Genomic DNA, 25,722 nt, shown 5'->3' with positions numbered 1-25,722 from the left:
CAGTCGGTTGCATGAGAGGCATTTTCTTTATGTCCTCCCGAGTACCCCTACCCAACGAACCCCCAAAAAAGATGTGTCTGCAGGAAGCGCGGATATAGGCGTGACACCCGCTATTATTGTCCCTCCTGTCCTGACAATCCTGGTCTTTGCATTGGTGAATGTTTTGAACGCTACCATGCACTAGTTGAGTATTAGCGTAGGGTACAGCATTGCACAGACTAGGCACACTTTCACAGGGTCTCCCAAGATGCCATCGCATTTTGTGAGACCCGAACCTGGAACCGGTTACAGTTACAAAAGTTAGTTACAAAAAAAGTGTCAAAAAAAAAATATATATATAAAATAAAAAAAAAATAGTTGTCGTTTTATTGTTCTCTCTCTCTCTATTCTCTCTCTATTGTTCTGCTCTTTTTTACTGTATTCTATTCTGCAATGTTTTATTGTTATTATGTTTTATCATGTTTGCTTTTTCAGGTATGCAATTTTTTATACTTTACCGTTTACTGTGCTTTATTGTTAACCATTTTTTTGTCTTCAGGTACGCCATTCACGACTTTGAGTGGTTATACCAGAATGATGCCTGCAGATTTAGGTATCATCTTTGGTATCATTCTTTTCAGCCAGCGGTCGGCTTTCATGTAAAAGCAATCCTAGCGGCTAATTAGCCTCTAGACTGCTTTTACAAGCCGTGGGAGGGAATGCCCCCCCCCCCCCCCCCCCCCCACCGTCTTCCGTGTTTTTCTCTGGCTCTCCTGTCTCAACAGGGAACCTGAGAATGCAGCCGGTGATTCAGCCAGCTGACCATAGAGCTGATCAGAGACCAGAGTGGCTCCAAACATCTCTATGGCCTAAGAAACCGGAAGCTACGAGCATTTTATGACTTAGATTTCGCCGGATGTAAATAGCGCCATTGGGAAATTGGGGAAGCATTTTATCACACCGATCTTGGTGTGGTCAGATGCTTTGAGGGCAGAGGAGAGATCTAGGGTCTAATAGACCCCAATTTTTTCAAAAAAGAGTACCTGTCACTACCTATTGCTATCATAGGGGATATTTACATTCCCCGAGATAACAATAAAAATGATTAAAAAAAAAAAATATGAAAGGAACAGTTTAAAAATAAGATAAAAAAAGCAGAAAAATAATAAAGGAAAAAAAAAAAAAAAAGCACCCCTGTCGCCCCCTGCTCTCGCGCTAAGGCGAACGCAATCGGCGGTCTGTCGTCAAACGTAAACAGCAATTGCACCATGCATGTGAGGTATCACCGCGAAGGTCAGATCGAGGGCAGTAATTTTTGCAGTAGACCTCCTCTGTAGATCTAAAGTGGTAACCTGTAAAGGCTTTTAAAGGCTTTTAAAAATGTATTTATTTTGTTGCCACTGCACGTTTGTGCGCAATTTTAAAGCATGTCATGTTTGGTATCCATGTACTCGGCCTAAGATCATCTTTTTTATTTCATCAAACATTTGGGCAATATAGTGTGTTTTAGTGCATTAAAATTTAAAAAAGTGTGTTTTTTCCCCAAAAAATGCGTTTGAAAAATCGCTGCGCAAATACTGTGTGAAAAAAAAAAATGAAACGCCCACCATTTTAATCTGTAGGGCATTTGCTTTAAAAAAATATATAATGTTTGGGGGTTCAAAGTAATTTTTTTGCAAAAAAAAAATAACTTTTTCATGTAAACAATAAGTGTCAGAAAGGGCTTTGTCTTCAAGTGGTTAGAAGAGTGGGTGATGTGTGACATAAGCTTCTAAATGTTGTGCATAAAATGCCAGGACAGTTCAAAACCCCCCCAAATGACCCCATTTTGGAAAGTAGACACCCCAAGCTATTTGCTGAGAGGCATGTCGAGTCCATGGAATATTTTATATTGCGACACAAGTTGCGGGAAAGAGACACATTTTTGTTTTTTTTTGGTTTTTTTTGCACAAAGTTGTCACTAAATGATATATTGCTCAAACATGCCATGGGAATATGTGAAATTACACCCCAAAATACATTCTGCTGCTTCTCCTGAGTACGGGGATACCACATGTGTGAGACTTTTTGGGAGCCTAGCCACGTACGGGACCCCGAAAACCAAGCACCGCCTTCAGGCTTTCTAAGGGCGTGAATTTTTGATTTCACTCTTCACTGCCTATCACAGTTTCGGAGGCCATGGAAAGCCCAGGTGGCACAAACCCCCCCCAAATGACCCCATTTTGGAAAGTAGACACCCCAAGCTATTTGCTGAGAGGTATAGTGAGTATTTTGCAGACCTCACTTTTTGTCACAAAGTTTTGAAAATTGAAAAAAGAAAAAAAAAAATGTTTTTTCTTGTCTTTCTTCATTTTCAAAAACAAATGAGAGCTGCAAAATACTCACCATGCCTCTCAGCAAATAGCTTGGGGTGTCTACTTTCCAAAATGGGGTCATTTGGGGGGGTTTTGTGCCACCTGGGTATTCCATGGCCTCCGAAACTGTGATAGGCAGTGAAGAGTGAAATCAAAAATTTTCACCCTTAGAAATCCTGAAGGCGGTGATTGGATTTTGGGGCCCCGTACGCGGCTAGGCTCCCAAAAAGTCCCACACATGTGGTATCCCCATACTCAGGAGAAGCAGCTAAATGTATTTTGGGGTGCAATTCCACATATGCCCATGGCCTGTGTGAGCAATATATCATTTAGTGACAACTTTATGCAAAAAAAAAAAAAAAAAAAAAAGTGTCACTTTCCCACAACTTGTGTCAAAATATAAAATATTCCATGGACTCAATATGCCTCTCAGCAAATAGCTTGGGGTGTCTACTTTCCAAAATGGGGTCATTTTGGGGGGTTTTGTGCCACCTGGGCATTCCATGGCCTCCGAAACTGTGATAGGTAGTGAGGAGTAAAATCAAAAATTTACACCCTTAGAAATCCTGAAGGTGGTGATTGGTTTTCGGGGCCCCGTACGCGGCTAGGCTCCCAAAAAGTCCCACACATGTGGTATCCCCATACTCAGGAGAAGCAGCTGAATGTATTTTGGGGTGCAATTCCACATAGGCCCATGGCCTGTGTGAGCAATATATCATTTAGTGACAACTTTTTGTAAATAATTTTTTTTTTTTTTTTTTTTTTGTCATTATTCAATCACTTGGGACAAAAAAAATAAATATTCAATGGGTTCAACATGCCTCTCAGCAATTTCCTTGGGGTGTCTACTTTCCAAAATGGGGTCACTTGGGGGGGTTTTGTACTGCCCTGCCATTTTAGCACCTCAAGAAATGACATAGGCAGTCATAAACTAAAAGCTGTGTAAATTACAGAAAATGTACCCTAGTTTGTAGACGCTATAACTTTTGCGTAAACCAATAAATATACGCTTATTGACATTTTTTTTACCAAAGACATGTGGCCGAATACATTTTGGCCTAAATGTATGACTAAAATTTAGTTTATTGGATTTTTTTTATAACAAAAAGTAGAAAATATAATTTTTTTTTCAAAATTTTCGGTCTTTTTCCGTTTATAGCGCAAAAAATAAAAACCGCAGAGGTGATCAAATACCATCAAAAGAAAGCTCTATTTGTGGGAAGAAAAGGACGCAAATTTCGTTTGGGTACAGCATTGCATGACCGCGCAATTAGCAGTTAAAGCGACGCAGTGCCAAATTGGAAAAAGACCTCTGGTCCTTAGGCAGCATAATGGTCCGGGGCTCAAGTGGTTAACTAAATTATACACCACACTTTTTTTAAGGTTATTAACCGATTAATCGAACAAATTGATTATGAAAATAATCGTTAGTTGCAGCCCTAATTTAATCCATTGACGTAGTAAATCGCCCTGTATAAGTACTATTTTAAAGAGGAAGTAAACTCTGGTGGGTTTTACTTCCTCTTTGTTTCCCTGCAAAGGTAAAGCATAATGGGCTCCTATGCATCGCATAGGAGCCCATTATGTGACACTTACCTGCAGGAGAAGCCCGCGATGTCCCCGTCTTCCTTGCTAGCAGCGAGCGTCCATTCTTCACCCGTCTTCCTTCCGGGGCCGCGAACTCCGGCTATGTGACTGGCCGTGATGCGCATGCGCGCGGGATCCGCCAGTCACGGCATGACCCCTTTCTAACTCCGGCGCATGCGCAGAAGAAATCGCTGTACGACGTTTTACAAATATCTCCTAGACCGTGTAGGTCTAGGAGATATTTCAAGCACCTGCAGGTAAGCCTCAATCTAGGCTTACCTGTAGGATAAAGTGGTCTGTAAGGGTTTACAACCACTTTAAAGCGGTAGTAAACTGCTGAAAAAAAAAAGAAAAAAAAAAAGCAACCTGCAAGACAATAGTATAATGTGCTAGTATGCATCGCATACTAGCACATTATGAAATACTTACCTTAGAACGAAAAGCTCCCTCAGCGCGCCCGGTCACCACTGAAGGAGCTGACATGTTCCCTCTGCATTTCTTCCAGCATCACTGGCTCCATGGCTGTGAATGGCCGGAGCCACAATGATGTCACTCGGCGCATGCGCACAGGACGCTGGACCTGCAGAGTGCATGCACCGCTGACATCAGCCATTGCATGCAGGGTCAATATTGCCTAAGCCTTATTATAGGCTTACCTGTTGGTACAAATCACCAAGCGGAATACAACCTCTTTAACAGTTTCACTCCCTGTTCCATGTTTCCATTTTAAAATATATTTGTTTTAAAAAAAAAAAAATAAATTATCATAAAGCATATATATACATTACCTTTCAGGGTTTCCTGTTGAAAATGTATGTGGTTTAGGGTAAATAGTATCTGTTTTATTTTAAATCAGGAAGAACTTTAGATGACTGATGCATTATGAGAAAAATTTTAAATATAGTGGAGACGGAAAGTATTCAGATCCCCTTACATTTTTCACTCTTTGTTATATTGCAGCCATTTGCTAAAATCATTTAAGTTCATTTTTTCCTCATTAATCTACACACAGCACCCCATATTGACAGAAAAACACAGAAGTGTTGACATTTTTGTAGATTTGATAAAAAAGAAACTGAAATATCACATGGTCCTAAGTATTCAGACCCTTTACTCAGTATTTAGTAGAAGCACCCTTTTGATCTAATACAGCCATGAGTCTTTTTGGGAAAGATGCAACAAGTTTTTCACACCTGGATTTGGGGATCCTCTGCCATTCCTCCTTGCAGATCCTCTCCAGTTCTGTCAGGTTGGATAGTAAATGTTGGTGGACAGCCATTTTTAGGTCTCTCCCGAGATGCTCAATTTGGTTTAAGTCAGGGCTCTGGCTGGGCCATTCAGGAACAGTCACGGAGTTGTTGTGAAGCCACTCCTTCGTTATTTTAGCTGTGTGCTCAGGGTCATTGTCTTGTTGGAATGTAAACCTTTGGCCCAGTCTGAGGTCCTGAGCACTCTGGAGAAGGTTTTCATCCAGGATATCCCTGTACTTGGCTGCATTCATCTTTCCCTCGAATGCAACCATTCGTCCTGTCCCTGCAGCTGAAAAACACCCCCACAGCATGATGCTGCCACCACCATGCTTCACTGTTGGGACTGTATTGGACAGGTGATGAGCAGTGCCTGGTTTTCTCCACACATACCGCTTAGAATTAAGGCCAAAAGGTTCTATCTTGGTCTCATCAGACCAAACAATCTTATTTCTCACCATCTTGGAGTCCTTCAGGTTTTTTTTAGGAAACTCCATGCAGGCTTTCATGTGTCTTGCACTGAGGAGAGGCTTCCGTCGGGCCACTCTGCCATAAGGCCCCAACTGGTGGAGGGCTGCAGTGATGGTTGACTTTCTACAACTTTCTCCCATCTCCCGACTGCATCTCTGGAGCTCAGCCACAGTGATCTTTGGGTTCTTCTTTACCTCTCACCAAGGCTCTTCTCCCCCGATAGCTCAGTTTAGTCGGACGGCCAGCTTTAGGAAGGGTTCTGGTCGTCCCAAACGTATTCCATTTAAGGATTATGGAGGCCACTGTCTTCTTAGGAACCTTAAGTGCAGCAGAATTTTTTTTGTAACCTTGGCCAGATCTGTGCCTTGCCACAATTCTGTCTCTGAGCTCTTCAGGCAGTTCCTTTGGCCTCATGATTCTCATTTGCTTTGACATGCACTGTGAGCTGTAAGGTCTTATATAGACAGGTGTGTGGCTTTCCTAATCAAGTCCAATCAGTATAATCAAACACAGCTGGACTCAAATGAAGGTGTAGAACCATCTCAACGATGATCTGAAGAAATGGACAGCACCTGAGTTAAATATATGAGTGTCACAGCAAAGGGTCTGAATACTTAGGACCATGTGATATTTCAGTTTCTCTTTTTTTAATAAATCTGCAAAAATGTCAACAATTCTGTGTTTTTCTGTCAATATGGGGGGCTGTGTGTACATTAATGAGGGAAAAAATGAACTTAAATGATTTTAGCAAAAGGCTGCAATATAACAAGGAGTGAAAAATTTAAGGGGGTCTGAATACTTTCTGTCCTCACTGTAACTAAGCTCCATTTCATGCTGAATAAACTAAATTATTAACGTATTCTAAATAGAAAACTATTTTTAGATAGATTTTTACTCCAAAAGCATTTTATCTAAAATACATTTCGATAAAAAAACAATAAAAAAAAAAAAACCTGTCACCAAAAAATGATCACATGGAGGACTTTTTGTCCCCTATGTGATGAAAAAAAGTTAAGTAAAAAAAATAAATGTTTTTTAATTGTAGAAAATTTTAAGTTACACCCAAGCTAGAGCTGCACGATTAATCGTTAAAAAAAATCGCGATCTCGATTCAACCCCCTCACGATCTTAATCCTGCATATCCACAATTCATATAACAAGTGCAGAGCTGTTCCCTGCTCACAGCTGTCAAAAAAAAAACAAAAAAAAAAAACAGCAGTGTTTTATCAACAAGGTGCTGAAAGAGATAAAAAGAAACATTGTATCCTTGTGTTCTTTTAGAGATCAAAGGGATAGACTTTGGTCTGCAAATGGGGTCATAAAATCATACAATACAGCGCTCGCAAATATATGTAATCAATAAAAAAATTTTTTTGTGAAAACCAAAAAGGAAAAAACTTTGTTGCAGCTGCAGAGTGAAAGTACTGTACTTTAAAAATATATATGAACCAAGTGAACTGCGCTAGCAACTAAATGTGAACAACATAAATAAACAAAAAACCACAAAGCACCGCAAGTGATAATAAAGTGGCACGTTATAATAAATATGGACGTGTCAGAGAACTGGACCTGCAGCCCGCGCATCTAAGCCAACACCCAGTAAGAATGCGCTGAACTGCACCACCAGAACTCCAAGACCCTCCACATAAACTAAATCAATTGATGTGTATAAAAAATCAAATAAAACAGCAGGAGCATGGGAAGATGCACTATCCAAATAAAAACCTTCACTACACTATGTTAATTTGGACAGATGCATCTATCAAACATCAGAAATAGCAATTTAGCATACCACTAATATAAATATATAAATAAAATATGGCATATCAATTAAGCAAACATAAAATACTATGGAGCAATCCACTCTGCAAATTCCAAATAGCACAAAGAAATCATGAAACGTCAGCTGTAATATGTGGGGAAACGAGGCTCGTGATAAAAACTCCTTCATAGGACAAACAATGAACAGGCTTCCAACTTATTCATCTTTTCAACAGACAGGGCCAGTAGTGTAGCGATGTAAAAGATAGCTCGTAAATCCACAGAAGCACACGTTCCACCGAAGGAGAAAAGAGAGGTATATAGCATAAAACCTTAAAATACCAAAGGTCACCTGCGCATAAATGCGCTACTCACGGGACCGGTAAGGAAAGCAGGCATTCAGATATTTTGGTCGGTTCGCCGCTCTTAGGCGTGCGTTCCACCGCCAGGAAGTGATGTCACTGGTATCAAATCAGACGGACGTGGACAGGATGTTGCGTCGACGCGTTTCGCCCCTCCCCCAGGGCGTTATCAAAGACTTAACATCCTGCTCACGTAGAAAACCTTTTATATTGTGTTCAATGAGTGACAGCCAATTGCGGCCAATGGGTGAAGAGTCACCCATTCCTTCCTCTGTCATCATATCCTGTTTGCAAAATAAAACTTTACTCAATGGTCGGAGACAAACAACTCCAGTGTACAGATAGGTGTTTGCAACATCTCCATAAGGAAACTATATTGACACTCACTACCTTCCATAGAACAAAGTTTATGCAAAACAAAAAAAATATATACTAACATCAGGATATCTAGATAGGCGGAAAAAATCTTGTACAATATATGTTGAATATCTAAATTCCTATTGATAAAAACAATTGTTTAATACATTATCCAATAGTTAAAAGTCTATAAAAATAACAAAATAAATATAGAATATATGAAAATATACCTAAAAATATATATAGATAGAAAAATATATAATATATATAAAAACCCCTTTCAAGTGAATGTAAATAATATAACGTCCCACATTTTACTCGATACTTTACTAATTTACTAAACTTAGTATTCATAATTAAGACATGGGAAGAAAAACAACATATAACCAAAAATTCATAATAATTAATAACGATAAAACAAAAATAAAATAAATATATATATATATGTATGGGACTAACATGCACAAACACATATATATAGAAAATATATTGGGATAAAAAATGGAAAAATATATATAAATTGCCATTTTGAACACTACCAATTCGATAAAAAACAATTCAAGTCTAGCTCAATATTCAGGCCCAAGGGGTTCAAAGTGCGTAATCTATGTATCCACTGGGTTTCATTTTGTGAGATATTTTGCCTAAGGTTAGAACCTCGCCAGTGTTCTTCAACTCTGTCAATTCCACAGAAGGTGAGTAGGCTGGGGTCTTGGTTATGAAAAAGCCTAAAATGATTGGAAAGACCATGGAACCTATACCCCTTCTTGATCCTATTTACATGCTCATTGAGTCTTATACCCAGTTGTCTGGTGGTTCTTCCTACATATTGCAGGTTACAAGGACAAGATAGGAGGTAGGTAACATGTGTTGTGCTGCAGGTTATAAATTTTTTAATTGCATACGATCTACCATCTACCAAGGAACTGAAATGGGTGGTTTTTCGCTTGCGAAATTTAGATGTCCTGCACATTCCACACCTGCCACAACTATAGAACCCAACACTGTCTAGAAAAGTGCATGTCTTCCTAGGGGGATCTATAACATTATGTGCTAACTGAAGCCTCAAAGTGGGTGGTTTGGTATAAATAAAATTGGGCTGTTTTGGCAGCACCTTCCTCAAGTCATTATCCTGATGAAGGAGAGGCCAATGCCTCTTTATGATTTTCTCCAGGTCACGATACTGTCTGTTGAATCCTGTGATGAAGGATAAACTAAAATTATTCTCCCCTTTTGATTTAGATTTAAACAGATCATTCCTATTCATTTCCCCAACTGTTTGTTTGATCTTCTCTAAATTTTCCAGACTGTAACCTTTTTCCTGAAATCTTTTCACCATGATATTAGCTTGCAAATTGTAGTCACTTAAGTTACTGCAGTTTCTTCTAATCCTAAGTAGCTGACTTTTAGGGATACCCCCTAGCCATCTTGGATGGTGGCAACTTGTCAGGGGGATATACCCATTTCGGTCAACATCTTTGAAGAAAGTGCGAGTAAGTAATTTATTATCTTCTCTAAATAATGTTAGGTCCACAAAATTGATTTGTTGGTAACTGAAGCACTCAGAAAAGGATATACCAAACCGGTTGTTCCTTAATTTGGCCATAAATTCTAAAAAGGAGTCGGGTGATCCTGCCCAGATAATCAGGATATCTCTATGTACCTTTTGTATAACCTGAGCTCTGGGATACTGGATCGATAGATGGCCTCATCCTCCCAAAAGCTCATAAACAGATATGCCACTGAAGGTGCATACTTGGCACCCATTGCGACCCCTTTCTTTTGCCTATAGTATTCCTTTTGGTGCCAAAAAAAGTTGTGGCTCATTGCTAGATCCAAAGCTTTTAGGATAAACTTCTTTTGTTTTAATTTTATATCTGTGTCCTCTAATGCCCATCCTACTGCTTGTAACGCATGTTCTTGTTGGATGTTGGTATAGAGTGAATTTACATCAATACTTGCAAGCAGACAGTTTTCGTCTATTGTTATGGTCTTAGTTAATTCAATGAGTTCTCTGCTATCTTTAAGATATGCAGGGTATTTTTTGGTGAGTGGTTGCAGGAAACAGTCTAGATATTCACCAAGTCTGGAGAAAAGGGCTCCAATCCCGCTGATTATTGGTCGGCCTGGGGGCTTAGATTTATTTTTGTGAATCTTCGGCAATTGGTATATCACCGGTACCCGTGGAGCATCAGGGGTAAGGTATCTAGCCTCTTTTTTCTTCAAGATACCCTCATCAGTTGCTGTTTTGACTAGATTTTTTAATTTTAACTTAAATTTCTTAGTGGGATTATTCTTCAGCTTTTCATAGGTATCCTGGTCTCCAACCAATCTATTTAGTTCCTCCAAATAATCAGCTTTATTTAATATTACCACCCCCCCTCCCTTATCAGCCGACCTGATCACTATATTTTTGTTTTCTATCAATGTCTCTAGACCTCTCTCTAAATCTTTTTTTCTTCTTTGGGGTTTGACAACAAGCTTGTCCAAATCCTGTTCCACCAGAGACTTGAACACCCCAACGAAATGATTATTGCTAATCTGGGGGTTGAATGTTGAGTTATTCTTCAAAGTTGTATGTATATATTCCTCTTCCGGGGAATTTGATGCTGTTATTTTATTGGAAAAGTGCTTTTTAATATTAACTTTTCTTATAAATTTCTGTAAATCAATGAACACATCAAATTTATTAAGATTTTTTTCCATGGCATATTTTAGGCCTAAATCTAAAACTTTCAGTTCTTCCTGAGAAAAATTGACATCACTTAAGTTAAAAATTCCCTCCATTAAACCATTCTTTTTCGCTTTCCTTTTACCTCCTCTGCATCCTCTTGTTCTCCTCTGTTTTCTTGATTTGATTGGGGGGTCATGGGGTACCATGGTCTCCACTCCTCTGGTGGACTCTGGTCTCTCCCCCAGCCCCTGGGGGTTGTGGTACCTCTCCCTCTCGTAGTGGGGGGTCCCCCTGATCCTCTCCTCTGAAAATCCCCTCTCAGGTTACTGGGATACCATCCCCTTCCCCTGTTTGTTGGAGGATAATAATCAGGCTGATTGTGGGCCCAAGGCTGTCCCCCATATCCTCCTCCTCTATTATATCCTCTTTGGTTATGGGATCCTCTATGGTCATAGCCCCTCTGACCATAGGAACCCCTTTGGGATGGATAAGGGTGGTCATACTCTAGAGGTTCAAAACGATTATATGTAGGTACACTATATCCAGATACTGATGCACCATAATAGTTGTTTGACTGACCACTATGAGTGGTTTTGGCAGAGTCTTTCTGGGAGCCAGCAAACTTCCTAACGGGAGTTTTAATGGTATCCAGCACTCGAATTGGCTCTGTTTCCATAGGGTTAGGTACAGTATTGGACTCCTCCCCTATTTCTTGCCATTTATAAACTTTATTGGATTTATAGTCCTTGGTATCTCTGATGAATTTTTTAATTTTTTTCTTTTGGGTATCCTTGTCCAATTTGTCTACAAAATCCTGGAGCTGTTTTAGTTTATCCTTACATTCCCCAGAGGTAATGAAAGGACCTAATTTGGATTTTATTCCATTAATGTTGGCCTCAATTAGTTTTAGTTTTCTCTCCTTTCTTGCTATTAGCATTTCTAAGAGTTTCCTCTCAACACCATTAAAAAAGGAGAACCATTCATCCTCGAGATCTTTGTCTATGAGCCCATCATTGGGGGCTAAATCCCATCTAAGCCGTCTGGGGGTCATCCCATCTTTCACATATTTTTTAAGGGAAAAAATATCCCACCAGGTCCTGACTTGCTTATCAAGGGCACCCCTAAGATGTTTAAAATCCGAGTTGATATCAGATTGTTCATTATTGGACGAAAAAAATTCATCCGCATTTATACTCCTGTCATTAATAAAAGTAAAAATCTCCATCATGAAAAAATGCAGCTGCTGTGACCAAGTGCTCTTACTTGCTTAATTGATATGCCATATTTTATTTATATATTTATATTAGTGGTATGCTAAATTGCTATTTCTGATGTTTGATAGATGCATCTGTCCAAATTAACATAGTGTAGTGAAGGTTTTTATTTGGATAGTGCATCTTCCCATGCTCCTGCTGTTTTATTTGATTTTTTATACACATCAATTGATTTAGTTTATGTGGAGGGTCTTGGAGTTCTGGTGGTGCAGTTCAGCGCATTCTTACTGGGTGTTGGCTTAGATGCGCGGGCTGCAGGTCCAGTTCTCTGACACGTCCATATTTATTATAACGTGCCACTTTATTATCACTTGCGGTGCTTTGTGGTTTTTTGTTTATTTATGTTGTTCACATTTAGTTGCTAGCGCAGTTCACTTGGTTCATATGCAAATGGGGTCAGTTTAACCACTTAAAGACTAAGCCTTTTTCTGACATTTGTTGCTTACAAGTTAAAAGCAGTATTTTTTTCTAGAAAATTATGCTGAGCCCCTAAATATATCAGAGACCCTAGAGAATAAAATGGCAGTCGTTGCAATACTTTGTCACACCGTCTTTGCGCAGCGGTCTTTCAAACGCAATTTTTTGGGAAAAAATACACTAAACAGTAAAGTTAGCCCAATTTTTTTTTTTTTTTTTATAATATGAAAGCTAATGTTACGCCGAGAATCGTACTCTTTATTCTAAGCAAAAAAATTATGATTCTCATTTTATCCAGAATCGTGCAGCTCTAACCCAAGCACATAAAATCCCACCCCCCCCCCAAAAAAAATGCTAGCCCACACCCTCACATATTCGCACGTACAAACATAAATGCGTGTGTTGGGGTGCCTACGCATTAAAACGCCGATTGCGATACACATGCTACATGTTGCCGCACATGCGCACAAACTGGCTCCTAACCTTTTTAGCTGGCTTCTAGATTCAAAGCAAATTTGTCAAACCCTGTTTTAAATATATGTACTTACCATTTTGCATTACCCCTTTGTCTTCTAACTTTTTTTTTTTTTTCAGTTTTAGGATTTTGCGGTGCTCACGAGGTTGTCCATATATCCCCATGTGCCATCCTGTGATTGGGCCACCCCTTGCCATGTCATAGAATTGCTCCCGTGCTTGTAGTTGTTGATTTTCTCACCTGCATCATGAAATTCAGAGACCAGGTGAGCACATTATCCGAGTGGTTCAAAGGCTGGAATGAATGTGAGCAGACAGTGGCTCTTCTGTCTCTGCTGAAGAGGATCACGAGGACACAGGCCCGTTTCCTGCAACTGTGTTTGGAGCACTCGCTGTCAGATTGCTCTGAGATACACATCCTAGAGACAGAGGCCAACAGTGCCGGTGAGTGTGATCCTCCACTTTATATCCTCTTGGTGGTGTTTCCTTTTAACGTTTGAAGGCAATCCACGTTCATGAAATGAACTCCTTCACAGCAGCTCAATAGATGAAATGTTATGATGAGATGTTACTACTGTGTGTGCGACTGTCTGAATACATGTTATAAATATATATTAAAGAACAATGAAAGGTTCCTGTGTGACAGTTTAAACAAGTTGTAAATCTGGTTAATATATTCAATGCACAAGCCCCATAAATATAAGGCTGCATTCACACCTGAGCGTTTTCAGCTAGTAAAACGCATGAAAAACGCCCAACAAGCAAAATCCCACTCATTTCAATGCCACCTGTTTACATCTGAGCATTTTGTCACCTCAAGCAAAACGCTTGAAGCTCAAAAAAGTACACAAGCTTCTCTTTAGGCAGGTTACAGGCTGTTTTCTGCTTTTTACGTTGATGAGCTTTTGACCTGTACAAAATTGCGGTAAAAACAAGCGACTTTCTGCCCAAAAACTAAATGCCCAGGTGTAAATGCAGCCTAATAAAACTTCTTTTATTGTTCCTGACAGCCAAATGTTTTTTTATTCGTGTCTCACTTGTTCCCCCTCCCTGACACTGCAGCTCATCATTGGCAATGACACTAAAAATCTAAAATCTGCTCCACAACATTGTAATATTGCTTCACCTCTGACAGGTACTTGTTAACCCCTTTATGCCTAAGCCTTTTTCTGACACTTGTTGCTTACAAGTTAAAATCAATATTTTTTGCTGGAAAATTACTTGGAACCCCCAAACATTATATATATATATATATATATATATATATATATATATATATATATATATATATATATATATATATTTTTTAGCAGAGACCATAGAGAATAAAATAGCGATCATTGCAATGTTTTATGTCGCACTGAATTTGCACAACGGTCTTATAAATGCAATTTTTTTTGGAAGAAATACACTTTCATGAATTAAAAAAAAAAAAAAAAAAAAAAACAGTAAAGTTAGCCCATTTTTTTTGTATAACGTGACAAATGATGTTGCGTTGAGTAAATAGATACTTAACTTGTCATGCTTTAAAATTGCGCACACTCGTGGAATGGTGACAAACTACAGTACTTAAAAATCTCCATAGGTGACGCTTTAAAAATTTCAACAGTTTAGCGTTGCAGAGGACTCACTGCTCTATATCTATGGAAAAACAGTGTTGTCTTGCTAGGAAATGAAGTGTTAGGAGTTCTGAACACCTCTCTCCCTCTCTATCTCTTTAACATTGGGCAGGTGTTTTGTAGTTTACAGAAGTACAAAGCTGATAGCACAGTAAGTTACAAGGTTTCTTTCAGGAACAAAAGTTTTTTTTGGCACCTAAAGATATAACAAAACTATAATCATATGCTGCATGGTATGGGACAAGAAAAATCCAGATGGCTGCACACCAGCGAACCACTTTTATTGAACAGTTAAGACCAAAATGACAGGTGGTACAGGTACAGTAGAGGACTGACAGGTAAACATGTTTCGTGCTAAAACCAACGCTTATTCATTATCCACCCAAATAAGCGCTGGTTTTAGTGTGAAACGCGTTTACCTGTCAGTCCTCTACTGTACCACCTGTCATTTTGGTTTTAACTGTTCAACAAAAGTGGATCCTTGGTGTGCAGGCATCCGAATTTGTCTCGTCCCTGCCTGGGCAGTTTAATGTGATTTATAAAGGCAGAAGGGTTTTTTTTTTTTTTTTTTTATCTTAATGCATTCTATGCACTAAGATAAAAAAAACCTGTGTGCATCAGCCCCCTAATACTTACCTGAGCCCCATATTGATACAGCGATGTTGCAGGAGTGTCTCAGCTGCCTAGGACTCCCCTCCTCATTGGCTGAGACAGCAACGCAGTGCGATTGGCTCCCGCTTTTGTCAAAGTCAGCCAATGAGGAGAGAAAGGGGGCGGGGGTGGTGCGTGACTCCATGTCTGAATGGACACAGGGAGCTGCGGCTCGGCTCAAGTGCCCCCATAGCAAGCTGCTTGCTGTGGGGGCACTCAACGGGAGGGAGGGGCCAGGAGCACCGACAAAGGACCCGAGAAGAGTAGGATCGGGGCTGCTCTGTGCAAAACCATTGCACAGAGCAGGTAAGTATAAGATGATTAGGCTTTTAGTTAAAAATAACAGTGATATTAAAGGTTTTATTATTTATTTTAAAAAAAAAAAAAAAAATGTTGCACAAGAGTATTGCGTCGAGAGCAGACCCAAACCTTCTCTTCTAGGTCCCCTGCTGGTGATCTTGGCTCGTCCTCTTCTGCGTAGGCCACAATTAGCAAGCCGCTTGCTATGGGGGCTATAGTACTCCCAAACTGATCTGTGTGCATCCACAGGCACAATCCTACTTGGCCCTGCCCTCCTATCCCGCCTCACTGGATTTGACTGACAGCAGCAGAAGACAATGCAGGGAATGCAGTAAGGTAAAAAACCTTAAAGCGGTTGTAAACCCTGCTCTGTTTTTTTTTTTTTACCTACAGGTAAGCCTATATTAAGGCTTACCTGTAGGTAAAATGAATACCTCCTAAACGTGCACCGTTTAGGACAGGGGTAGGCAACCTTAGGGGTCATCATGGGTTTTATTCAGGTAGTGAGGAGGGAACCTATCGCTTCCTCACTACCTGTCAAACGCACTCTGATCGCTTTTCAGAAGAGCAGCAGTGTCTGCTGCACTTGTGAGAGCCCTTAGTTGCATTTGGCAGCGGCACCCTTAGTGCTAGTGCACACATAAAATGGGGGGGTGGTATAACTCTGCGGTTGAGTTTACCACCCCCAATCCATACCCCTTTTTGCAGCAGCCAAAGGTGTACACATGCTGCAGCAGGAAATTGACCCCTGTTGCTTTTGGTGGGTGCTACTGCCTGCCAATCGCAACCAATTCAAGCAAATGAGGCCACTCTGCAAGCACCCGCAATTGCATGCTTCTGTGGCATCCAAGGGCCTAAGCAGGTGGTGAGAAAGCAATACAACGCTGCCTGCTTTAACCACTTGTCCTGCAACCTTGTGCAGTAAAACATTTGCAGAGTGGCCTCCACTGCAATGGGTCATGCTTGGCAAGTACTACACCCCCCCAACCATGAGAAGGCATATAACTCTTGCTGCAGTTGGTGTGGGGGTGGTAAAAAAAAAAAAAACACCTTTCTGAAAGCTCATCAAACTCCTGCATTCAGAAGGTGCACCAAACCTGCAGGATGTATTTAAAGTCTATGGCTAAGCGCAGCAAAGCTGCAGGTAAACCGCACCTGTAGTGTGGGTAAAACGCAGCACAGGAGTGTGAAAGCAGCCCTTTACTGTTATGTCCAGTGTATTACTTCACACTGACCTGAAGATCTCTTCTTTCCTGCTGCTGGTATCACTCTGCGTGGCACAGGAGCCAATGCTACAAAGGGGGCATCGGCTTATGCAGCTCTTGCTACAGCTCCAACTTTTCAAGTAGTCCCTCTGCATTGCACTCTGATGCTCTGGATGGAGTCAGCAAGCCCAGACCGCGATCCACCAGTCATCTGGCCGAGATCTACAGGTAGATCATGATATACTGGTTGCTGACCCCTGGTTTAGGAGATGAAAATGTTTAAAGGGCGCTGTCTTATTGCCCCATAATAGGTGATAACCAAAACTATACATTTTATGCAACTAACTGTTGGGACCAACGTCCGTGCAATATAACTCGTCAAAGAAATATATTCAAAATGCAAACCTCAACATCACCTGTAGGGCTACAGCATAAATGAAGAAAACAATATTTCACACCCTTACTATACAGGTATAGGAAACCAACAGTGACATGGTGACCAAGCAGTCCAAAAAAGTTGTTATATGAAAAACAATAAACGGCTAAAAATATTGATAGACACAGTCCCAAGAATAAACTGTAGACAAGTGCTGATGTGATGGTATTCAGTAGCCTTCGAAGTGCTGCATGCATCACCACCATGTAAGTAATAGAATGGCCGCTTACCAGACCCCACAGGTAAATGAGCATATCGTTGATCACAGCTGAATTAAAAGCGATCCAGGTGGATTCCTCTCTGGGACTCCAGATCTCTATATCCAAGCTCACCAAACGAGGGAAAGAAAGGAGGACTGATCATGCATTACCATTAAAAAAAGAGGATTTGTAAAATGCACATACAGACCATTACATATGTAATAGCACAGATGGCTATTCAAGATGGCGCGGCCGTCTACAGTGCTGTCTGCGCTTGATGACATCAAGAGCGACTCCATCTGTCGTGTTTCCCCTTATGAGGCGTCAACTGGGATTGGAGTTCTTTAGGAGATATTCACCGTGCATGCAGCCGCTCTTAGAATCTTCAGCGCTTCTTGCCGGAATCGAGGGCTCCCGCACAAATGCGTTGGAGTGGCGTTATTGCGGCTCTGGTCACTCACTGCGCCGGGGCCCGCAAACCCCGAAGAAAGGCCGGGTATCATGTCGGCCCTCTCAGCGGTAATCAGGCGCAACTGGGAGGGCTTTGTTCTAAGGGAAGCATTTCATAATGTGTTAGTATGTGTCTCATACCTGCACATTATATGAAACTTCCCTTAGAAGGAAGCCCTCCAGCGGCACGCTGGAGGTGCTTCCATCTTCACCCGGTCTTCCTTCTGGATTTGCGGACTCCGGCTGTGTGAGTGGCCTGAGACACGATGACATCACTCCTGCACATGCATGCAGGAGCCGCAGTTTATGGCGCAGGACTCTTGATGGAACGACACGGGTATGCCGTTCCTTCAGTGCGCATGCATTGGGGACGTCACAGTCTGCATCTAAAGTAATTATAGGCTTACCTACAGCCCTTGCCAAATGTTTTGCGTGGCACAAATATTAATTTTCACAAAGTCTGCTGCCTCAGTTTTTATGATGGAAATATGCATATACTCCAGAATGTTATAAAGAGTGATCAGATGAATTACAAAGTCCCTCTTTGCCATGAAAATTAACTTGATACCAAAAAACAAAAACATTTCCACTGCACTTCATCCCTGCCACAAAAGGGCCAGCTGTGATTCTCTCGTTAACACATATGTCAGTGTTGACGAGGACAAGGCTGGAAATCACTCTGTAATGCTGATTTTATAAGAATAACAGACTGGAATCTTTAAAAGGAGGGTGGTGCTTGAAATCATTGTACCTCTGTTAACCATGGTTACGTGCAAAGAAACACATGCAGTCATTGCTTTGCACAAAAAGGGATTCACAGGCAAGGATTTTGTTGCTGCTAAGAATGCACCTAAATCAACCATTTATCAGATCATCAAGAACTTCAAGGCGCCCAAGAAAGTCCAGCAAGCGCCAGGACCATCTTCTACAGTTGATTCAGCTGCGGGATTGGGGCACCACCAGTGCAGAGTTTGCTCAGGAATGGCAGCAGGCAGGTGTGAGGACATCTGCATGCACAGTGAGGCAAAGACTTTTGGATTATGGCCTGATGTCAAGAAGGGCAGCAAAGAAGCCACTTCTCCCCATTAAAAACATCAGGGACAGACTGATATTCTGCAAAAGGTACCGGGATTGGACTGCTGTGAACTGGGGTAAAGTCATTTTCTCTGATGAATCCCCTTTCTGATTTTTTGGGCATCTTGGAAAAAACCTTGTCCGGAGAAGAAAAGGTGAGCGCTACCATCAGTCCTGTGTCATGCCAACAGTAAAGCGTCCTGAGGCCATTCATGTGTGGGGTTGCTTCTCGGCTAATGGAGTGGGCTCACTCACAATTTTGCCTAAGAACACAGCCATAAATAAAGAATAGTACAAAAACATCCTCCGAGAGCAACTTCTCCCAACCATCCAAGAACCGTTTGGTGACAAACAGTGCCTTTTCCAGCATGATGGAGCACCTTGCCATAGGGCAAAAGTGATAACTAAGGGCAACAAAACATTGACATTTTGGGTCCATGGCCAGGAAACTCCCCAGAGCTTAATCCCATTGAGAAGTTGTGGTCAATCCTCAAGAGGCGGGTGAACAACAAAAACCCCACAAATTCTGACAGACTCCAAGCATTGATTATGCAAGAATGGGCTGCCATCAGTCAGGAAGGGGCCCAGAAGTTGATTGGCAACATGCCAGGGCGAATTGCAGGGGCCTTGAAAAAGAAGCTTCAGCATTGCAAATATTAACTCTTTGCATAAACTTAAAGTGTTGGTTAGCCCCCCAAAAAATCAGATCCTGTTCCCTTAAAGCAGATTAAACTGCACAGTGCTTGTACTGTGTAATCTGCCCCCCTCTAAACTGTAAAAAACCTGGCTGATCCTGCCACTTCCTGTGTCCCCCTCTCTGCGCTGACCACAATAATCAGGGCTGCTGAGTCCTGACCACTGTGGTCAGTTTACGTCCCTTAGTCATCTGCAGCTCTCCTCTCTGTTCTCCTCTCTCCCCCTCATCACCCCCCCCCCCCCCCATCCCCGCCGCTACTGTTAAAAAAAAAAAAAAAAATTACAATGGTCACTGCCAGTCCCTCTTTATAAAATAGGTAAAGTTATTCCTGCGCTACCACGTGTGAGGGAAGGAGAGCAATAATCACGAAACAATCTGTATATATAGACTGGGGAAGCTACCTGCACCGGATAGGGTACACCCTGTCCTTATTAATAAATACAACACAAAAAAGAGATGTGGTGCTGCGCTAATCCAATCTACAAAATGATATTAAAATTGTAAATTAAAAACCCAAGTGACAGTGCTATTATTCTGCAAATCACAATATCAGCAGATACTATAAAGTGACTGTGCTAATATAAACGTAAACAGTATACAGCATAAAAAAGTGATGTAACATAGAAATTCACATGTGACATCCAACATGTGCAAGATAACAGAGGTGAATCTGATCAACAGAAATGACCATAATATTTGAAAAAACCTTGTAAATAATGTGCAGACCAAGTGCACAGCACACAGACAAAAAGTGACTAGTGCAAATACGCAAAAAATATGTGACAAATGACTACAATGTCCCAAGATTAAAGTGCATATATAGTGGTCCTCTTAGGAGGGGTGGGGTGACTGAAGCAAATGTAACACAGTGATGTTAATCCTCTTCGTGCAACACAACACACTTTTGTAAGTAGTGGCCCCTTACCTGCAGGTAATGGGGTAACAGCATGGACCAATTTTAGACATGGCAGCCTTTTCCCATGGTGCAGGGGATAAATCCTTGTAGATGGCGGGGTACCAACGAAAGACCAGTAGTGGGGGCGATAACCTTTAGTCCTTACGCGCTAACCTCATTCAGGAACTCCGTCCCTCCACAATTATGAAGGGGGTCACAAATGAGAAAGACAAAGGAAATTCCCACCATAGTGTAGTAAAGTTAAAGGCAATAAGCTGGGTTTATTGAAAAAAACAGGTACTCACATTAAAAACACATATACAGTTCCTAACTCCGACGAGCAGCAAGCTCATATCCCAAATCAACAGAGAGTGCCTATCCCGTCCCTACGCGTGACGTCACGGGTCACGTGACTTCTTCAGGGGATACAGGGAGGCACTACAGATGTCCTTAAATAGCCTCCCATAGACTTCAATGGGCGGCCATATTTTAAAAGTCTACAGGAAATGGTATAGCGGCCATTTTCCCAAAGTTAAATGGGCGTCGCCATAGTGTTATAAACCACCAGGGCGGCCGGATGTACTTGGGTGCGGCGGTGTTAGTTCGCAGTAACTGAGAATCCAACTACCAATCGGCAAGTACTCTGCCAGCAAACGGTCAGCAGAGGGGGAACTAGTCCGGGCTGCCGACAGAGCTGACGCTACTGTGCAAAACTTATAAATTCAGGAACATAATACATGAGATTACAAAAATTTAAGAGCTAATTTTAAAACCACCTATATGGGCATAAAATTTTTTTTTAGATGATAAAAATAAGTAAAAAAATGTATAAAAACGATCGTCCGGGATGAGGCATCTGTGTTGACCGAGAGACAACATTCCAAAGTATGATAATAAGGTCCAGAACACATACCTCAACATCTTTCTATAGCGTATATATATATATCCAGGAGGGAGGCATACAGCTAAAATGCTGTTAGCAAATAAGGCCTATACATCAAACCTAGAAGCACATCTTATCAAACAGATATAACTTCCTCCTAATTAATAGGGGATATGTATGGGCTAATAGGTACTAATGAAAAATGAAAAATAAAAGATATAAAGAATAAAAATACAAAAAAAAATGAAAAATAAAAAATAAAAATACAAACTCCAATGGAATATGGGTACTGAGGGAGGTATAGCCAAACTCATCCAGGGTGATCAAGATATAATTAATCGACATATAGCATGTATGTACCATTTGGAAACAAAAAAGACTAAAATACAGAGCAAAAGATTATTAAAAATCGCTGAGGAAACAGTTCAGGTCGAATTTTATGTTCAGGCCTCTTGGCGAGAAAGTATCTAGAGTGAAGATCCATTTTTAGATTCCAGCTGGCTGAGGGTCCTGACCTTATGACCCCCCCCGCCAGTGTCTGATGTATGGTTCGATACCCCAGAACTTGAGGTGGGAGGGGTCCCTATTGTGACAGAGCAAAAAATGTTTAGATGCCCTATGTTTGTCGTATCCATTTAAGATGTTTGTTACATGCTCTTTGATTCGCACCTTAAGGGGTCTCCCTCTCTTTTTATAGACAGGCAAAACCACACTACGTAATTTTTTTTTTTTTTTTTCTTTCTAAAAACGAGGTTTGTGATTACATTTTTTAGAGCTCTTTTGGCCGGTCACGTGACTTGTGGCCACATTTTACATCTCCAACAGGGCTTCTGCGGGAGGGGTTGAGTGGCCACATGACCTCCTCGGCTGACATCAGAGGGAGATCTCAGCCCCTCCTGCGGTAGTCATGTATCGAAGCTGTAAAGCGGCCTGAAGATTGCCCTTAAAAGGTATTTACAGTCCTCGTTTTTAGAAAAGACATGCACAGTGTGGTATGCCTGCCTTTTAAAAGAGGGGCTGACAGTGTTTTAATCATTTGAGTTAACAAGCACATTAATGTAATTGTCAATAAAAGCCTTTCACGCTTCTGAAATGCTTGTAATTATACTTCAGTATAGCATAGTAACATCTGACAAAAAGATCTAAAAACACTGAAGCAGCAGACTTTGTGAAAATTTTATATTTGTGTCATTCTCAAAACTTTTGGCCACGGCTGTATAGGTAAAAATCATGCATGGGAGTTCACTCCCACACACTTTAACCGCTTGCCGACCAGCCACCGTCATTATACTGTGGCATAATTATATATACTGTATATATGTGTGTGTGTAATTTTTTTTTTTTTTTTTTTTTTTTTTTTTTTTTGTATTTTTGTTTGTGGCGCAAAAAATTAGACACACAGAGCTGCTCAGATACCACCAAAAGAAAGCTCCATTTGTGGCAAAAAAGGACATAACTTTTGTTTGGGTACAACGTCACATGACTGCACAATTGTCAGTTAAAGCGGCGCAGTGCCGTATTGCAGAAAATGGCCTGGTCATTGAGGGGGCAAATCCTTCCGGCCCTTAAGTGGTTAAAGCTGACCATGTGTCATTTATACCAAATGTGCGGTGCTAAACATAAATAAAATACATTTTAAAAAATTAATATAAAACTGCTAACTCATGCATATATCCTATAATGTGAAAAAAAAACATAAAATATAATATATAATTAAAGTGCATGTGCACTTTAAAAAATCCATTATATAAACATAGAGCAAAAAATAAAATCTTAATGCAGTGTCCAAAAACTAAAACTTTAAAAAGCCCTTAAGGTGAGGGTAACCTGGTGGGGTGTGTGCACACCTGCATGAAGACATCATCATCACGGTTTATGTTTGGACTGTTGCAATACATGGAGCACATGCACTTTCCCTATATATATATATACAGTAGTTTTTGGGCATTGCAATAATATTTTATTTTTTGCTCTGTTTGTATAATGGATTTTTTATATTATTGAGGATTTGTGTGAATCACACCAAGCAAGTGGACTTTAATTATATATTATATTTTATGTTTTTTTTCACATTTATAGGATATATGCATGAGTTAGAAGTTTTATATTAATTTTTTTAATGTATTTTATTTGTTTAGCGCCGCACATTTGGTATATCAGTTTGTATTGTCACGTCTGGGAAGTGCGTTGGCTGCTGTTTTAATTTTATTTTTATTTATTTAATCTCCTATTTATTTTTATTTTTTTTATTGAGATTAGTGAGGCAGCTCACAAGGTTATACCTACTTGTTACACTGTGTCATTTGTTTTAAAAAAACAAGCGCTGTAAATACCCAATATCAGCTGTCTTCAGGCCGGTCATGTGACTCGCTTTACAGCTACGTTACGTTGCTTCTGTAGAGGAGACGAGCGGCCACATGATCTCCCCGGCTGGCTTCAGAGGGACATCACGGCCCCTCCCACAGAAGACATGTATCATAGCTGGTAAGCGGCCGTGAGTGATGGGACCGGCCTGAAGACAGCTGATATTGGCTATTTACAGTGCTCGTTTTTTAAAACAGATGACCTAGTGTGCTATGCCAGCCTCTAATAGAGGGGCTGGCATAGACATGTGTAGATGGATTAACAAATCCTTTTAAGTAGAAGCTGTCTGATAAGTGAAACATGCTAAAAGATCTCAAAAAGCAACACATGCGCGATCTAAAGAAATTCAAGAACAGATGACAAAGTAACTGACATGTATCAGTCTGGAAAGGGTTACAAAGCCATTTCTAAGGCCCCTTTCAGACAGAGTGGAATCCATCAAGCGGATCCACCTGCTCAGCGGGTGATCTCTCTGCTGATCCCCACTTTGGAGAATGGACACAGCCCACTGTTCTTTATGGGGCGGTCGGATGGCTATGGACTGCTTTGTCTGTTTCCAACCAACTGTCACCCAATCCGATCTTTTGGACGGATGGCGAACATATCCCTATCCGTCTGTTTTTAGCAGATCGGATGCTGGGGGGTGTCAGCGGACCCCATCTGTCTGCTGGTGTGAAAGGGGCCGAAGGCTTTGGAACTTCAGTGAACCTGGCTATGTAAGTCCGTGCTGTAGCCGTTGTTTGGCTATAGCGAGTGTGGGAAGAGGTTAAACAAGGCCATTCATGCTGGAAAACCTTCCAATGTGGCTGAATTAAAACAATTCTTCAAAGAAGAGTGGGACAAAATTCCTCCACAGTGATGTGAAAGACTCATTGCTAGTTATCGCAAACGCTTGATTGCAGTTGTTCCCGCAACCGTGGCAAGACCAGTTATTAGGTTTAGGGGGCAATTTTTTTCGCCTTAATAAATGTAATCATATTTAGGGGGGTTTAGGGGGCAATTTTTTCGCCTTAATAAATGTAATCATAATTTACTAAACTGCATTTTGTATTGACTCCGGTTATTTTTGTGTAATATTTAAAGTTGTTTGTTAATCTGAATCATTTAAGTGTGCCAAAAATGCAAAAAAAAAAAAAAGAAAAAAAAAATCAGAATGGGGGCAAATACTTTCATAGCACTGTAAATCTATTTTTTCTACAGGAAAACTCAATTTTGTATGTCGCTTCAATTGCCTATGGGTTGGTTGTTTGACATTTCAGTTTTCGCAATATACTTAATGAGAATTGCACGTTTGTGATAGATGTACTGAGAGGGGGTAAGGAGATCAAACCCTTTATTTTGCTTGGTATAACTGAACAGAGCCAGCAAAATCTTTATTTCTAGGAATCTGGCAGGCAGCAGATCGGCATCCTGCTGAGTCACCAAACACATTATTAGTGACAAGCAAAATACCTAAAAATAGATACTTTGATCTGTTATTCCGAAGGCTTTCTTTCCCAGAGCACTCCATCCAGCTCTGCATTGTCATGATGTAGTATGGCCGCTGGGATATTTGGGAGTCGTGGTATTACAGGAAAGAGGGACAAGTATCTTTGCTGGAGGCAAAATCTTAGCATTGATTTTGGTATGCCTATTGTATGTACAGTACCTCTTTACCGTGTGGGGTCACATTATCGGTACCCAACTATATTTTTATGACATACTTTTGATAGTCCCTATAGCAAGCTGCAAAGTACAGTGATACCTCGGTTCACAAACTTAATTCGTGAAATGACTCTGGTCGCGAACCAAATTGGTTGTGAACCGAAGCAAATTTTCCCATTGGGTTCAATGTAAATCAGATTAATCCGTATATAATTATGAAATGTAATTCTTCTTGATAATGTTAAAAATGAGCTCAATTGGATCTTGATTAATGATAAGCTTACTCATATACCTTGCAATAACTCCAAAAAATTTGACAAGATATGGGACGCTTGGATTGGCTACAT

General features: G+C 40.6%; 1 protein-coding gene across 3 annotated transcripts in view; it reads left to right on the top strand.

Moving 5' to 3' along the window:
- SAMD4B (sterile alpha motif domain containing 4B) overlaps positions 1 to 25,722 on the top strand; it is a 101,891-nt gene that overhangs the window by 16,215 nt on the left and 59,954 nt on the right. For all 3 annotated transcript variants that reach the window (XM_073598785.1, XM_073598783.1, XM_073598784.1), the window contains exon 2: positions 13,078 to 13,401. In XM_073598785.1, coding sequence (XP_073454886.1) covers positions 13,206 to 13,401 — 196 coding nt within the window. In that variant the 5' untranslated portion in view covers positions 13,078 to 13,205. The remainder of the gene's footprint in view (positions 1 to 13,077; positions 13,402 to 25,722) is intronic.

The sequence above is a fragment of the Aquarana catesbeiana genome, linkage group LG09 (genome assembly GCF_042186555.1).
Source record: "Aquarana catesbeiana isolate 2022-GZ linkage group LG09, ASM4218655v1, whole genome shotgun sequence".
NCBI lineage: Eukaryota > Metazoa > Chordata > Amphibia > Anura > Ranidae > Aquarana > Aquarana catesbeiana.
The sequence above is the reverse complement of the archived record's forward strand: the minus strand, read 5'-3'. Positions and strand labels throughout refer to the sequence as shown.